The sequence below is a fragment of the Sitophilus oryzae genome, unplaced genomic scaffold (assembly GCF_002938485.1).
Source record: "Sitophilus oryzae breed Bouriz unplaced genomic scaffold, Soryzae_2.0 scaffold_1297_pilon_pilon, whole genome shotgun sequence".
Lineage (NCBI taxonomy): Eukaryota > Metazoa > Arthropoda > Insecta > Coleoptera > Curculionidae > Sitophilus > Sitophilus oryzae.
In genome coordinates, this window is record NW_022145945.1 from 716,163 (window position 1) to 734,073 (window position 17,911).

At 33.5% G+C, this 17,911-nt stretch overlaps 1 protein-coding gene across 3 annotated transcripts in view; it reads right to left on the reverse strand.

The window, feature by feature from the left end:
• Positions 1 to 17,911, reverse strand: part of LOC115874515 (high mobility group protein DSP1-like) — a 36,902-nt gene that overhangs the window by 3,527 nt on the left and 15,464 nt on the right. The window contains exons 2-6 of one of the 3 annotated variants that reach the window (XM_030889672.1): positions 16,385 to 16,479; positions 13,761 to 13,869; positions 11,152 to 11,331; positions 2,473 to 2,633; positions 148 to 322 (exon numbers count right to left, since the gene is read on the reverse strand). In XM_030889672.1, coding sequence (XP_030745532.1) covers positions 148 to 322; positions 2,473 to 2,633; positions 11,152 to 11,331; positions 13,761 to 13,869; positions 16,385 to 16,479 — 720 coding nt within the window. Of the gene's footprint in view, positions 1 to 147; positions 323 to 2,472; positions 2,634 to 11,151; positions 11,350 to 13,760; positions 13,870 to 16,384; positions 16,480 to 17,911 lie in introns of all 3 variants that reach the window. The other 2 variants (XM_030889670.1, XM_030889671.1) reach the window with 2 other exon arrangements.

Below are 17,911 nucleotides of genomic sequence, written 5' to 3' on the forward strand. Positions count from 1 at the left end.
GAGCATAAAAAACATACGATTGGCTTGTAAGTGAACATTGCTGTTATTTTATATGTAAAATTATAGTGCCATCAATCGTCATTTCAAGCCAACTTGACGCGTTCTTTTTTCGTTGTAAGACATTTTCGCTATGACAATAAAACTTACCTTCTCATATCTGATTTTGTCTTTGTCGGCCAGAACATCGTATTTTGATCTGGTCTCAGGGTCGGCTTCGGCCCACCTTCTGCCCAATTCCTTGGCGATGTCACCAACGCCGTATTCAGGATTCGCAGCCTTCACTTTGGAGCGCTCATCATTGCTGAACCAGAAGAAAGCAGACCTACAAGAATAAAATAAACCATCAGAGAAAATCACCAAAGAGTACAATTTTAGTGTCTTAAGATGCGTCCACATTGCTCGCGAGCAGGCCGAACGAACACGTGAAACACGAAAAACATGGCAAACAGTCGCAGCGCCTCCGGTGCTCCACGTGCTTGCAATCTCGTAAAATGCGTTTCGACTGTTGTCACGTTACATCAAAGAGACGCTTCGGGCCATGCGAGCATACTTTACGGCGGTTCTAAGCGCTCGAGCTGTTTGCGTTGTTTGTTAAATTTTTAATTTGGTTTCATTGATAAGATTCGGTATTTACTGCAGTATGATGATATTACTATGATTTTTCTTTTTTTTTGTTCAGAATTACAAATTTGTGTTTAGTTCTTGGATTAGTAATATTAAATATACCTTTAATAAAATATAACTCTATTTTATACTGCCTACTTATCTTAAACTGATCTTTGAGAACTTTATTTATATTTTGGCATACGCCTGGTATTATTTTTGAAATGCTTTGCTTGAAAACTTTGAATAAATAACCCAAACTGGTATGCGAGTCTCTAGGAGCAAAGAATGTTAATGTTATGGCCAATCTTTATTTAACTCTTTCTTTAACAGGAATACACTTCCTAAAAGTCGTATATTTCCTTTCTATACGGGGGCCAACTAAGTTAATAAGTCTTTCAAAAGCAGTTGCGGACATAATAATAAAATATTAAAAAAACATTCTGTCTGTTTGTAAACCGCGTAAATGTTTACTTTCACTGTGCTGGGATCTACTTTTGAAAGTATTAGACATCCAACACCTCCCTTTTTCTCTTTGTCTCTTTCGTTTTGCAATAATGATCGCACTAGCAGCCGCTATTAAAAATACTTCGGTATCCGGTATCCGAACAACATTACAATGTGGACGCCGTTGCTTGCGAGCCGCAAGATCTTGAGAAACACGACAAACAGGAAGCGAAAGCAACGCAAGCATAATCAGAAGCAAGAGCGCGAGCAGGACCACAAGCAATGTGGACGTAGCTTTAGCGTACAGTTTATAATGTACTGAACAAAGAGAGAACAGTAAACACGTTGCCAAATGTATGAAATAAACCGAGAGACTGCGCACATTGCTAAGAGACGTGGAAGGGGATATAGCAGATTCGTTGCGGTCGACCAGTCGACCCAATCAGTACCTCGTACCTCTGTCAGTACTTAAAATTCTAGAGATGATTAGATTCATCATGCGTTCAGCTTCACCATTTAATTACGTCTCGTGATACTGTATTTGTTTATTTATTAACGAGTCGTTGTAATTTCCCAATAGCTTGTAAATTTTTAAGTGCAAGTTAGGACCACTTGCATTTTTGTTAAAAATAAGTGGATTGAATTGGTGTTCGACAGTGGTCGCGCTATTAGAACTCTGAATTCAAAAATCGATATCTCGAAATCCATTAGAAATAATTGACTGTAGTTTTTTTAAAAAACTTTCTTAATATTTCTGCTATTATATAGATTGCTGAAAATTGCTATGCACTAAAAGTAAATGGATGTTTTTTTTAAAGATCCCTATGCGATTTACTTCCACACTTATATCGACCCAAAAGTAAGAGTTGCCAGTACGATATACAGGGTGTCCCATAAATAAGTGCAAGTATTTTAAGGGATGGTAGATCTCGATAAGTCAAAAATAACGGAGTTGTTTTACTTTGAAAATTTCCAAAAATAGTATTTTTTGCTAAAATTTTGAGAACCACTGGATCTTTTCTGGATTTTCTTTCTTGTAAATTTAATCTACTACCTATGTTGCCATATTATGAAGAAATTATGTTCTTTAACTAAAAACTAAAAAAAAAAATTCAAAATTCCGAATTTTCAAAATTTTTTTTTTCGCGAAAAAAACCTCGTAGGCATGTTTCTGGGGTTGAACTATACTACCAGTTAGAATACTTGCACTTATTTCTGGAACACCTTGTATAGAGAAACTAATAAAAGTTGGCATACGCGTGGCGTAATCAAAAGATATCTTTAAAATGGAAAAAAAACACGTTCACCAATGGTATAATAAAAGCATTGGCAGCAAATTTTAAGAGCTAACTTTTCTTTGCATCAAAACAAGCTCAGAAAAAAAAGAAACTAAGCTTAAAATGACGAAATTTAGAGACTTACAAAGATCTTTTGGGTGCGTTGGGATCCTTCTGTTGTTTCCTCCTCTTGCCCCTTTGCTTCTCGCCCTTGGGCGGAGTGTAGCTCTGCATCTCGGTGTCGTAGCGCTTCTTGTCAGTCTCGGCCATCTCGTGGAAACGCTTCTTTTCCTTATCGGACATGGTCTGAAAAAAAAGGACGATTTTTTTAAGAACTTGACTTTTTAATCTCTTCATCTTTTTATCGCTCTGGGGACTGAATAATAACTTAATCGATTACATTTTAATTTTTATACGTGGTTTTAGTTACGCTGTACTTAAACTGCCGTTAAACGGTAGCCTACTGAAATGCCGTTAATAGATATGACGCCGTCTAGCCAAAGAAAACTTTCCAGTAACATGAAGGAAAGTGTCAAGGATTATTTGAATATGAAGGCCAACAGAAAAATGATACAGCAAAAACTTCAAGAAAGTACTGGTAAAATTGTTACTTTACAAGATTTAACAAATATGAAGATATCCGATCAATCAAGAAAACTTAGATGGCTGCTTAAATATACCTAAAGCTAAATATGGTAAACTAAAATATTCTATTATCGTCTTATTAGTCCCAATAACTACTCTGTTTTCAGGTGCCAATGTAGCTGTTTTGCGAGACGAAGACAATAATTTCAGAGGAATGAAAAGTCATTCAAAGTCCAACCATGAAAAGTACAATGAAGGCTTTTCCAGAATTTCTTGCAGTAGATGCTACATATAAATTACTTAAAATAGGATGACCTGTTTTTCTCATAAAGGACGTTCAAAAGGACAGGACTTAACAGTCATAGGACTACAAAGAAAAAGAAAAGAAGTACTGTAGCATTTGCTAAACAATCCTATCATGAAAAACAAAATGTAATCCTGAATTGCTTCGTTAAGGATCGTAACATCGTTAGAGACATCACATATGGGAAATTTCTTGAAACTGTAGACCTTAAAGTGCTCCCCGAAGAAATATCACATGCCGTTCTTGATGAGGCTGTTGAAATCCACATAATAAGGTAAGTCTAGCAATACCTAATAATTACCAAATTAATAACTAATAATGTAAATTACGATTTTTAGAAGTTTTTGCACCGCGAAAGCCTTTGAAAAAATAACCAATCTAGTTAAGCAGAAACGACTTCAACAAAGTTGGTTTTGTTCTGTGTGCAGTGAAGACACGCAGAAAAATCATGTCACTTTGTTGCAGTAGATGCCTTCTATGGAGACATATCCGTTGTGCAGGATTGACTAAGCGACCTAAATCAAAACTGTGGTTTTGCAGAGAATGCTATCTGTAGCATTATTATTTTTAAGTTGACGTAGTATTATTTTTAAGTTGTCAGTTTATAATTTGCAATAAAAACCTGAAAGCCAATGCCATATATTACATTTTATCGCAAATACATTTTCAAACCTACAACGGCAACATATACGTCTACCTACATATACACCGTTCCAAGTTAATTTTATTCAGAATAAGCCATGACGGATTTTGGACAACATTACATTACAAATTATTAAGTATTAATCAGTAGCCTACTCTGCATTAACGATTAACGGCATTTTAGTACGCGACCGTTCGACGGCATTTTAACCAAAGCATTAAAAAGCCGTCAAGTGCGTCACATCAACGACGTCATACCTATTAACGGCATTTCAGTAGGCTACCGTTTAACGGCAGTTTAAGTACAGCCTTTTAGTTATTAAAAAAAAATGAATAACAGAATATGCCAAAAAGTTCGTAATAACTGAAAAAAAATAGTTTGTTCAACGACATTTCATATCTCCAAAAAATCTTATATGGGTATTTCGCCACTTGAAATGAACTAATTATATATTTTTTTTTCTTGCATTTTTGCTTTTATTTACTACTTGTCAATGATTAGATGTCAAAGAATTTAGATACGAGAATTTGAATTACCTATTACCTATTTCAGTAGCGTATCGAATTTTGTGTTAAAAAATAATTATATCTTATGAATTTTTATTAGATTTACATATTTTTATAACAATTTTAATAACTACTAACATTTATTGACAACTTAAAATAAAACAACAAATTATTGAGTCTACCCTACATCATATTTTGACACGTTTTGAATAAAATTAGAACGACACTGATAAACCGGAATTAAGGTCGGCCGTTTTTGGTCCCCATCGCGCTCGACCTAAGTTTTTTGATATGCTCCTTCCTTAATCTTTTTATTCAACGATATTATTTCTTGTTAATTTATAAACAAAACGACGGTTTTGTTGTAAAACAGAATGATCCCGTTAGTTCTCTAGCTTTAGATGATCTTCTGTCTTAATTAATTTTAAAAATTTCTACACACAAGATTTTAATTGATACGTTTTGACTGACAGGTTAAAAGCTATGTGTAGACACGGCTTTAAAAATGCCATCACAAAAATAATGATTGGCTATTATTAATATCCAATAAGAAAGAGGAAATTAAAGATCTTAACAATGTAACGGGCGTTTAAAATTTCTATCTGTAAGAGAACCAAACCCAATTTCTCTTGGGCCAAATTAGAAACAAACGGTGAACATTCTTTTCTCTCCATTATCGGCTTTTATAATGGTACTGCCGGAGTTTTAGCAACGTAACGATATGAATTATTAATGACGTAAATACGCTAGCTGGCTCTCTAGCCGAAGATTTTTGTTCCTGGCAAAAGAAACAAGACAAGAGAACTCTTTAAAAGCGAATGAATTCGTAATTTTTTAATTTCCGTCTCTAGAGTTTTAATCATTTTTAAATTTGTTTTTAAAATGTTTATTTAATAGGCTGAATAAGTAGATGAAATACAGAATGATTTATTTTCGATTAATCTTGAACTAGATAATTGCTTTTAATTTTTTGTGCCGGCTGTCAAAATTTTAACGAACAAAAAATAACTAGGAAATATTTAAAGTTGAACATTAAAAGAAAAACATTATTACTCTGAAGTCTTCAGTATTATCGTTGATTGAAAGAATTGGGAAGATACGCAACCTACTGGGCGAATTCGTGACAAGGTTGATTTGATTTCCCCTTACGTCTCAAGTGCAGTACGGTGGAGACACCACTCGTTCTGCGGTCAATGCATAAAACACTTATTTTGTCTAATTCGACCAGCGAAGGCATATCGAAGACGGTGTGGATCTAGAAGCGACAGTGTTGCCATATTAAAATGTGTAATATCTGAAATGCGTTTGACGAAAGTATCTTTGGATGAAAAATCCGCGTTTATGAATTGAAAATTTATTCGCGTTAAACAACAAAAATAAATTCCTTTATAGATATTGAAAATGTCGCATGATCGAAAAAAGTCGTTTAGTTGGCTTGGAAATGACAATTATTGACATTTACTATAATATTTTACATAAGAAATAACAGCGACCTTCATTTCCAAGCCAACTCTGACGCCGTTCTTTGTTTAATCATATATTATATTAAATTTTTTAATGTTAGAAAATTCGTATTATTAACGTACTGTACCCAAAATTTGTAAATCTAGGGATTAATCAGTAGTTCTGGCAACACTGTCTCCGGCAACCACTCACTCTGTCGACTGAAAGCAGAACTACGGTACAGTATTCTTTATCCGCTGCGCTGTAAACGACTATCAGCGCGCTGCGGCGCAGAGCTGAACTAAATCTCGGACAGGCTGACGGTGACGCTAGCTACATCTCAGACATGTTTTGTGCCACAAAATCATGTTGCGCATCTTCGAGTCTAGTAATTATAAGAAATAAGAAGAGTTATGACAACGTTTCGCATTTGCTTTTTTGTTCAGAAAATCACTTATTCTGAAAGTGAAGAGATCCCGAATACTTCTGGAAACATTTTCCAAAAGATTTGTTCCGTTTTTGTACCTTTCTTATTAAGCCTAAACAAATTACCTTTGGCTTTTTGTGTGGTCCTCCTAACAGGAATTGTAATTAACCAGAAAATTAAACTACGCTTCTTTAAACAACTAAACCGCAGATACTTAAGTTTAACAATTCGGTGTGAAGAATTGGTTTTTGGTTAACCAAATTTTTAGGCATGATTTTAAAAAGTAACAAGAGTTAGCAACGTTTTCGAGAAAGTATTTTAAGACGTCTGGCTCTTTGATTTGGTATTCTGTGATAAATAATTCTGGTGATTCAAAAACAAAGCAAATATTTAATACTTTACTATCAGAATATAAACGAAAATAAAATAAAAAAGTCTTTGCCCTGACCTGGATTCGAACTATCTGAATCATCGGTTTGTGGTCGGAAACTCTACGCACTGCGCTATGGAGACATGTTCGATTTATATTCAATACTAGAATTTAAAGGACTAATAAAAATATAGGATCTTCTTTCAATGCGCAGTAGGGAACGCAACGTTTACCGGCAGCCAGACGAGCCGCCTGCTGTTCTAGAGAGCATAGTAAAAGATATATCAAAGAGCCAGACGTCTCAAAAAATACTTGTTTTTCCGACGTAGCTAGCTCTCGTAAAGTACGTCTGCTGGAACTGTGTCTATGAAAGGAATGCGGACAAAAAACATTTAAATAAACAGCAATATATTTTATACGTCGACTTGACTTGAAATCGCTCCGCCCACTAATTTTATTGGCTACTTCCAAATTTGTCGAATTTTCATTGATGGGACGCGTCGTCTATTTTTTTACGAAAAACATGGAGAGAATATCGTTTCCCCTCTCACGGATACCCCGTAGCTACAGAACGGACTAGTGATGGGAATAATCGAATTATTTTCACCATCGAATAATTAGTAATAATTCATCTTTCACAATCGAATTAATAATTCGAATTATTTAGTAGTATTATAAATTTAACCTAAAAATAAATTCGTCCCAGCTAGTGCTCGTCTAGGGGCTATTTTAAACAAATTCTGAACCATTGCCATACCTATATTCTATCACTGAATAAAAAATAAAAAAAATATTCTTTATTCAATGTATTCTATTAACTGTGCCGAAGCCGTTTTAATAAATTAAACCATAATTTAAAGTTTTAAATTTAAAAGTGCCGAGTTTATGATTGTTTCAATTCCTATTGAAAAGCTCATATCTAAAATAAAAGCTTCTTCTAAAACGATATAAGTATGTCCCTGTTTACGTGCGGTTCGTATTTCTTTTTATTTTATCAGTTGCAATCAATAATTATTTAGATAAAAGAAGAAAATTAATTTTAGTGTTCGGCAGGTGTTCGGTGAAATTTGGGTGAGATGGAAATGAACCAAATAATAGTAGTATTCTTTCGTTCTGAACGAAATGAAAATTTTCACTTAAACTGATTTATTCCTACGTGGTATAGGAAATAACAATGATTTCTGGATTTTTCTATATCGGATCGTTCCTTTCTTTGTCGATTCCTTTTATAAATCAGTTTAAGTGAAAATTTTCAAACGAAAGAATACTACTAATAGTACTATACTAATTACTAATATTCGTATTCGTCCATAAGAGGTTATGTTTTATGTTCATTTGTAATTCGGTTACCACAGATATAATATAAAATACTACTAATTTTTATCTCGATTATATCGAAAAAGATAATTCGAATTAGTTAGTTTTAATTTACTATCGAATTAGTCGTATTATTTAATTCGAATTTTCCCAACACTAGAACGGACAGACGTACTGAACTATTAGCTTATTTGTCAAAAAAATTTTTGTGCGGGTGCCAGATATCACAAGCAATGTCATACACAATTTTACAAGTCATGTTCCACAGCCCCTAGATCATCAAGGGGAGTAGGACGTCTTTTGGGTGCTGATATTTCAGAGCAAATGGTGAAGCTAGTCCATTACATCCGGGAAAATGGACAAGAACAATATACTCTGGAAGAGTTGCAAGATATTGCAGGTAATTTTGAACTTTTATCATTGATTTCCAACTCCTCATTGATGTTTGTTACTTATAAAGTTATTATGCAATTTTCTTTTGTTTACGACACTTAAAGACGGAACGACACTTAATAAGACGGAAAAGGCTACTCACGAATAGTTGTTTTTTATTAAAATGTGCTTAACAAGTACTTTGAACTTTCTGAGTTGCTTAAAGAGACTCTTGACACATAAGCTATTATTAGTGCAAATATGAATAAGTTTGTAAAAATCTGAAAATTTTTGGGTTAAGGAATGTTTGTCCGGTTTTTTTATTATTATAAAATATGAAAAATTCAAACAAGTTCTATTTTCCCCTTGCAAAGACAATCCGAGGACATACTGTACCTAATTTTTTCTTAAACTTCTAGTAAAATAGATTAATCTACGTCTCTTAGCAGAAAGCAGAAACTCTATAAATCACTGCGACGAAATAATGAAAAAATATATATTCGTTCGGTAATAATTCAAGTAATGCGAAATATCTGAACAAAAACAGCCACGAGTTCTCTCTGTTCCTCTGTGTCCGATTAAGAAACGCGAAAGAAAAAAACGCTCAACTTGACCTTAGATCTCCAAGTATGCGTTTCGAAAAAGCTTTCAAGGCTGTTCCGTAGACTCACGGCGGGAATCTTTGTACGAGAAACGATATATATTCGTATTGCGGGGTGGTACATGGGTACTGATTTTCTTATTTTGTTCTTTACTTCGATAATTTTTATCGAGGATTGTATAGAGTAATGATTTGAAGTAATTAGTCTATTCAGATGTCAACTTATAATCACTAGGAAGGAATCTCATAACGGGAAAATTTTTGACAGTGATAGATGTGTGTCATTTTAGTTTAAAAGTAGTTTATTTTATTTTACAAAGAAATAAGTTGGTACAATTGGGATGCAGGAAATTAAAGAGTAGTTTTAGGGAAAAATATTCACATCAACATCCAGTTTTTGCCAAAAAATGACCCCAAATTGCCCAAAAATCAGCTTTTCGCAAATGTCTGCCAAAATATGCAATTTATAAAATTTTTCTTGAAATAAAAAATGAAGCTTGGGTAATTAGGTACCTATAAAAATGGTTATTATTATTTTTTTCGTAGAAGTAGTAGTTTTCCAGATATTTCGCCTCGAAGATCCCTGAATTTCTTCCTAAAAAGTGTTAACGTTCCGATGATAGATTTCATTAGCGTATCATTGTTGATAGAACAAATTGTTTAATAACTCGGCTAAAATAATATTTTTTGATGATTCAAAGTTCATTTAAAAGGTAGAATCAACAGTAGACATTTTGGAACTTGTTTGAATTTTTTCATATTTTATGATAATAAAAAAACCGGGCAAACATTTCTTAGCCCAAAAATTTTCAGATTTTTACAAACTTATTCATATTTTCACTAATAATAGCTTATTTGTCAAGATTTTGTTTGTGCGGGTGCCAGATATCACAAGCATGGTCATACAAAATTTTATAAGTCAAGTTCCACAGCCCCTAGACCATCAAAGGGCGTAGGACGTCACTTGGATGCTGGTATTTATTATTATTCATTATATTCGGGAAAATGGACAAGAATATTATACTTTGAAAGACTTGCAAGATACTGCAAGTAATTTTGAACTTTTATCATCGATTTCCAACTCTATTGATGCTTGTTATTTATAAAAGTATTATGCAATTTTCTTTTGTTTACGACATTTTCCGAAAATCCCCTAAAAAGCAACTCACGAATAGTTTTTTTTTTTTATTAAAATGTGATTAAACTAATATTTCAAACTTTCGGAGTTGCTTATATAAAGAGACTTTAACAACAACTGTTAAGTAATATTCAGTAAATTCAGGCCCAGGGTTGGGTAACGACGCGTAGAAGATTAATTTTCTACGTGTATGTAGAAAAGTGAAGTAAAAAGTTGAGTAAAAAACGTATAAAATTTGAGAACAGGTACAAAATTTATTTTGTATATTTAAACCGTTTCTTTCACTTTAGAAGTGTTAAAACTGTAATATATGTCCGCGCACGCTATCTCTCTATTCTGTGACGGTACTAACTCCCTGAAGATAAAAGACAGTAATCGATCTGAAGACTATTATAATATTTTTTTCTGTTTAATCTGAAGACCATACAGAAAAGTCTAATTTTTTTCTTTGAAAGTTTACGTTGTTCCTTTTTTTTTAATGTTCCCATAGAGAGCCTGTGGTTTCATAAACTCTGTACTTATAATAATAATTATTGTAGTTTGTAGTTCTTACTTTCATTATGTTAAGAAGTTATTTTTTGTTGTTCTGTTTTAGTCTTACCAAAGTTCGCAGAATTACATAGAATTATTCTGTAAACTTTGATCTTACTACTGAAAACTTTAAGATATCTGTAAACTTCGACTATAGTGTGTAACAAATCAAGGAGGACATCCAACAAATGACGGAAAATACTATATACCTGTGAATTATAAGTTACACAACAGTCACTGCCAAGCATCCTCCCGGTGTACAAATCAATTTAAAATAATACTGAAGTGAATAGTTAAGCTTTTTTTGGCATACTATATACTACCCATTGGTTAAATAATAAATAGCAATTAGAGATATCGTTATTAGTTTATTTCTTGTACTAATCGTTGTGATTGAAATATTTGAAATAAATATAAACTCAACAAAGGCTTACAATATACAAAACTAATTTTCTACGTTTGAACATGTAAAAAATGTAGAAAATCAATTTTCTACGTGTAGAAAATACGGAAGAAAATATAAAATTTTCTACCTACCCAACCCTGGTCCCATTAAAATATAACCTTAAAAAAACATGTTTCCTTACCTTCCATCTTTCTGCGCACTTCTTGGAGAACTCGGCGAACACCACGTTCTCTTCGGGGTGTTTCTTCTTGTGCTCCTCGCGGCACGTTTGAACGAAGAATGCGTAGGCGGTCATGCGGCCCCTGGGTCTGGAATCGTTCTTTTTCGGCATCCTGCCTTTTGGTTGGGTAAGTTGCTGGTGCTGCTGCAAAAAGATCGACTTCATTTCAACGCTATTGGTCGATATCAGGAGCAAATTTTTTCGAGTGACCAAATTAAAAAGTTGAAAGAAATGGTTAAATAAGGTTCGTATAAATGAATGTCCTAAAATGGCAAGTTTCAGACATACAGGGTGTAGAAGTTTCATTTATATTTCGATTTTTTCCAAATAGTTTCTGAAGTACCTAACGTCACTATTTGGGTGAAAATTGTTGTCTGGGAGTTTTTTGACATGAGAAATTTGATTTAAATGTCAATATGACTCCTACTTGTAGAGGACGTCACCTACATATTTTTAACTGGTTTGAAGAGTAATTTTTCGTCCGTACCTGTATAAAATATATATATTAGTCGGTTTAGAACGTTTTTCTACGTTGTCCGATACCCAATTTCCAGCCTGTTCTATTCGTACAATCCTTTGTTGACAGGTTTCTTTCACTCATCGCTTTGTGTACGCTTTTGCCATTCCAGTTTCGGTCTTCCCTGTTTCCTTCTGCCCTTTGGTTGCCAATTGATTATTTTCTTGGGCCATCTAGTATCCTTCATTCCCTCTACATGTCCGTACCAGATCAGCTGCTTTTTCTCTATATCCTGTGTTATCGTACCTTCTATACCTATTTGTTGTTTTATGGTATTATTTCTTATTCGTTGTTGTCTTGAAATTCCCATTGATCTTCGAATGGCATCCATTTCTACGGCCTCTATCCTCTTTTTGTATCTCTCAGTTATTCTCCATGTTTCTGCTCCATACAGGGGGCTGCTCTTTATCATAGTTTCATATATATTGAATTTTCTTCGCTTTGTTATTGATTTGCTCCATAAGATTCCATTTAGACATCCGATTATTTTTTCGCGTTGATGCTTTTCTCTATTTCTCTGTCGTATACTCATACTCTTAACACTGAATAATTTCGTGACTGTTGTCCAAGTTCAAATTTCCTTCTTGTGCGCCTATACATAGATATTTTGTTTTGGCTATGTTAACTGTCAAGCCCCATTCTCCGTATTCTTCAATAAGTTTTCTTAGCATATATTGCATATCATCTTTGTCATTGGCGACTATTATTTGATCGTCTGCGAATTGAAGTGTGAACAAACATTCATTGTCAATCTCTATGCCCATACCACGGATCTTTCTTTTCCAATTTTTTAAAGCAACGTATATTTTAAAGAGAGTAGGGGAGATGCAACAACCTTGACGCAAGCCTTTGTCGGTTATAAATGTTTCTGTAAGCTCTTTTCCTACCTTTATTTTTGATTTTGCGTTCCTTAAGAGCTGTTATATAAGTATGGTTGATTGTTCTAGTACTCTCCATAGTCTTGATATTGGGACAGTGTCGTACGCTTTCCGTAAGTCAACAAATGTTGTATGTGTGTCCAAGTTTCATCCCGATCTTTTTTCTATAACTTGTTTTAAACAGAACACGTTATCTGTACACGACCTTCCTGGTATAGAACCATTCTGTTCTTCTTCCTCCTTTTCTCTATAATCTTCTTCTATGACCTGTATAAAATTACCGAGTAAAAAAATAGACATTTAAGACGTTCTTTACGTAAAAATAGGTATCTTGGTAATTGGTTATGGTTCCATAAATGGTTCTCGAGATATTTGGAACCGAAATTATCAATACCTGTCATCATTGACATAAATTAAACATATTGACTAAATAGTTATTAGACTGAAATCATAAATTTCAAATGTTTTTTGTGTCAAAAGTTCAACAGAAACTGTTTTCTCATCATTTTTTGGAAGAAAAATTTATGACTAATTTAAAAAAATAAAGTTCCCAAATCCCAAATTTATCATTTAAGTCAAATAACTGTCTACTCAACATGCTTATTATATGTCAATAATGACATGCATTGACTATTCCCATTCCAAATATTTTGAGAACGGTTGCTCGTAGCGATTTTTACCAAGAGACATTTCTTATATAAAAAATCACGAAAATGTAAATTTCTTCACTCAGTAGTTTTATACAGGTACGTTAGTTACGAAAGTTTAAGACGAAAAGTTATTATTCTTCGAAACAGTTAAAACACATATAGCTGGCGTCCGATACAAATAATAGGAGTCATATTGACATGAAAATCAAATTTCTAATGTCAAAAAACTCACAGACACCAATTTTCATCCAAAGGCCAAAATAAAATCGTAATAAAAGTGAAACTTCTTCACCCTGTATCTCCGAAACTAAGCATTTTAGGACAAACATTTACACAATTTTTTTTACTTATTTTCCGGAATACAGTTCGAACCACCCTGTATATACGGAATAATCTAAAAATAATCCTAATAAAAATCGAAATTTTAAAATTCATTAATTTAAAATAGATTATTTACAACTACATTTAGATAATAACTTAATATATTACTTAATAATAATGAAGGTATATTTAAAGCTTTCTTACTTGTAAAATCTGGTGATGGTTGTTATGTAACTGCTGTTGCAGTTGGTGTTGCCTAACTTGGGCTTCTGTTATTGCTTGGTGGTGCTGATGAAGGACCTCCTGGTGATGCCTGCAATATTCCCCATATTTAGACATAAACTACTTCGTAAAACATAATTTTGAAGTACCTATTATACTTTAATTTATGTCTAATAAGCCTGACAGCCTGATTTACGCAATTAAAAATGACCTTTTCTTTTTAAAATTTTAGAATACTTAAAAAATAGATAGATTAAAATATATGTTTGATATCAATTATACTTTTAATTACGTCACCGAGGGCGCGATTTTTAAAAATCAATGGGCTCTTTCACAACAAATAAAATACCCAATTCAAGGCCAAAATCTGAAATAGAAGACTATTTTCAGTATATTTATCCAAAAAAAAATAGTTCCATGACATTGAATAATTTTTATAGGCCCTCAAAATTGCTTTAATTTGAAATAATTTTAAACTGCCAATTGATGACGTATAAAAAATACGCCCAATCACATTGCAGAACCGTGCTCGTGCGCCAGCCAACAACTGGCAACATTGCGATTTGATTTGACCAGCACCACCTCAACTCAAGGCTAATCAACATGTTATGGGCAAGGCAAATATGGCGGCGAAGGCAGCGCATTATTAAATTGTTTACCTTTTACCTGAAAAGCCGGTAGTGGTTTCTCGTTCCGATTGCATACCAGAAATAATTATCTCTAGTTTGTTGCACTTCTGCAACACGTTTCTTTAGTTCTTAGTGTTCAGTGCATGGTGTGATCAGAAAATTGTGATGACAGTGTAATAAAAATCCAAACCAGACATTCCACATAGGGAACTTCAAGCTTTTGTGCTTGTCGTACTCCTCTATTATTAATTATTTTAAGGTAAGAACTAGAAGTATTTATCAAGATATTACACCTAAATGAGTAAAAAGCCTTCGCCGCCAGTCTGCATAGTACTTTATAATGGTTGCTCTTACAATAATCAAAAGATAGGTATTAAAGGGTAGGTATTAACATTTTATTGTAACATGCCTTTTACATGCTCTGTTCCAAATTGTCACGGGAATTATAGCCCAAGGCCTTTATATTCCCCAAAAATGTCGAGCTTCGTAAAAAATGGTTGACAGCTATTAAAAGAGATAATTTCACTCCTACTAATCCTAATAATAATAGGATTAAATTTTTTTATTTATCCTCACCTATTATAGTTTAAATTTATTCCCATTTCTGTAATGCTGCAAAACATAGAAAAAATATTCCATATTTTTTGACCCAAGCCAGTGTAGTTTAAATTCCAAGAGCATTTACCAAGACTTTTACTAAGACAAGTAACTTCCTATACTGTCCATAATAGTATATATTTATCAAACGTTCAGTAAATTCTAAACTATTATTATAATTATTTCTGGTTATTTCTTTTTCCGATGATTTTGAACACCCTATATATGCTACCTCAAGTTTAAATATTTTAACACTACCTATTTTCTGAGAAAGGAGACCTTTTTATAAAAAGTAACTAACTGATGTTTTCATAAGAGTAATAATACAAAAAATTCCATACTTATGTGGAAAACTTTAGACCCCCTGTATATTAAAAAAATTAGTGAAATATTACGTAATCTAACCCGACATTTGTGTGAAAAATGTCTATTTGGAAATAAAACAGGTTTTAAAATACGCGCCAAATAAAGCACTTCTATCTCCGCCATATTGGAAAAGGTTGAATGGCCTTGTGTGGAGGTGGTGGTGGGTCAGCATGGAGGCCCGGCCGCGGCCGTGTTGCCGCTTTTCAACATGCCAGGTGTGGCGTATTAAAAATAAAGTGCGGATTTTGATTCTGGGCTTTTTTGTTTTTATTTATTTTCTTAAGAACGACTTCAAATTTTTCGAAAGTTTCGATTACCTATTTTAGTGCGAAGTAAACAAGATTTTATTGTATATACTATAATAGTAGCTCCCGTATATAGCGTTTGACGCCTTGGGAGTAGCAAGGTACAGCTTGCTATACTAGAAAACGAACAGTATTTAATATTACCTCTACCGATGATAGTATGAAAATTTGGCGAAATACGTCAATTTACATATCAAGGGGGACAATTTTTGAGGCATTTGTTGTCGTGTTACTTTCAACCCTTTGACCCCCAGGGCACCTACCCCTAAAATTTTAAATGGCAACCCCTATTTCTTTTACCATTTTTGTGTTCCTTATAAAATTCTCAAAGAAATAATGCAGTTTATGTAGAATTCTATAAGAAACACAAAAATAGTAAAAGAAATAGGGGTTGCTATTTAACATTTTAGGGGTAGGTGCCCTGGGAGTCAAGAGGTTGAAAGTAAACACAACCCTCAAACCTAACAAATGCCTCAAAAATTGTCCCCCTTGATACGTAAATTGACGTGTTTCGCCAGATTTTCATACATCATCGGTAGAGGCAATATTAAATACTGTTCGTTTTCAAAATTGCCACCCTGTATGTTGGATCAAAACAAATTAATGTATATTGTTAGTCTATCTTATATGTCTATATGGTAATAACTGATTCTGATTTAAGTGCACTTAGAACGACATAAATAAATAAAATGAACGTGGTGTGACCTGCCTGTATTCTTCCTGCTGTTGTCTCTGCACAGCCTCCTGGTGCTGTCGGTTTGCTTCCTGTCTATGCGCCTCTTCTTGTCTAGACTGTGCTTCTTGCTGAAACAAAACGCAAACGATTAGAATATGCAAAAAATATCAAAAATATAAATTATGACAAACGGTATTAAAGAGGAAACATTTATAGATCATTGCGATATGAAATTGAATTTAGATCTCTAATAAAATTCAATTAATCGAAATATTTGTGATGTAATTATGATCAGCGGGGGTCTTATTCGAATATTGAGATGGAGTCATTTTTAAGTTGCGTTTACACGAACCAGATGAAATGATCAAATCACTTGAATTCATTTCGTATGAAACTCGACCACAAATCATATCAATTGAGTTGATTCATGTCCTAGTTGACTACGGTTTAACTTTTGGCGTTCAAGTGGTGTTTTTAAAATAGCGGCAAGTAGTTGGTGAGAGAAAAATCTGTGGTTTATTAATATACAGGGTGGTCCAAGCTGTATTCCGGAAACTTTAGCAGCATATTCTACAGATAAAAGTTCGCATAAATATAGGTCCTAAAATGCTTAGTTTCGAAGATACAGGGTGTAGAAATTTCATTTTTATTTCGATTTTTTTCAAATAATTTCTGATGTAATATTCGTCAATATTTAGATGAAAATTATTATCTGGGAGTTTTTTTGACATGAGAAATTTGATTTTGATGTCAATATGACTCCTACTTGTAGAGGGCGACACCTACAAATTTTTTAACTGATTTGAAGAATAATAACATTTTCTCCGTACCTGTATAAAACTACCGAGTAAAAAAATATACATTTACGACGTTTTTTACGTAAAAATGGTCTCGATAAAAATCGCTACAAGCAACTGTTCTCAATATATTTAGAATAAAAATAGTTAATATACAGGGTGGCTCATCGAAAACGTTCCGCAAGGCATAACGGCCAGGGTATTTTTTTTTCAAAAAATCCAAAAACACGTCAATTTTGTTTGTGAGAAGGACAACTTTTGCCCCAAAAATGAATGCAAAATCTTCAACCCTCTAAGCGGGGGTGTCATCCCCGAACTTTTTTCAAATGGGAAAGGGGGTCAAGTGACACTGCAATGAAAAGAGCTTTCTATTCTCTATATTTCCCCGCTTCGTTTTTGAAAATCGGTCGAGTCATTGAGAAAATATGAAGGATTGAAATTTGAAAAGTTTATTTGAACATTTATCAGAGTAAATGATAAGGATAAATTCCTTCGACCAATTTGCTGTTTTTTCTTATTTCTAGATGTTTACGCATTTTTTTACTTGCCACAAGGTGAACGATCAGGTGCGGTAGTTGCTAGATAGCTGTTCTGTGACTTGTGAGTTGAAGTTCTTCTCAATATCGTTTAACTGACCTACAATAGAATTTCCAAAAATACCAGCCCACACGTTCAATTTCTGAGGGGTTTGTGTGTGCACTAGCGATGGGAACTATCGAATGAATTAGACTATCGAATGGTTACTGAATGAATGATTTCAACT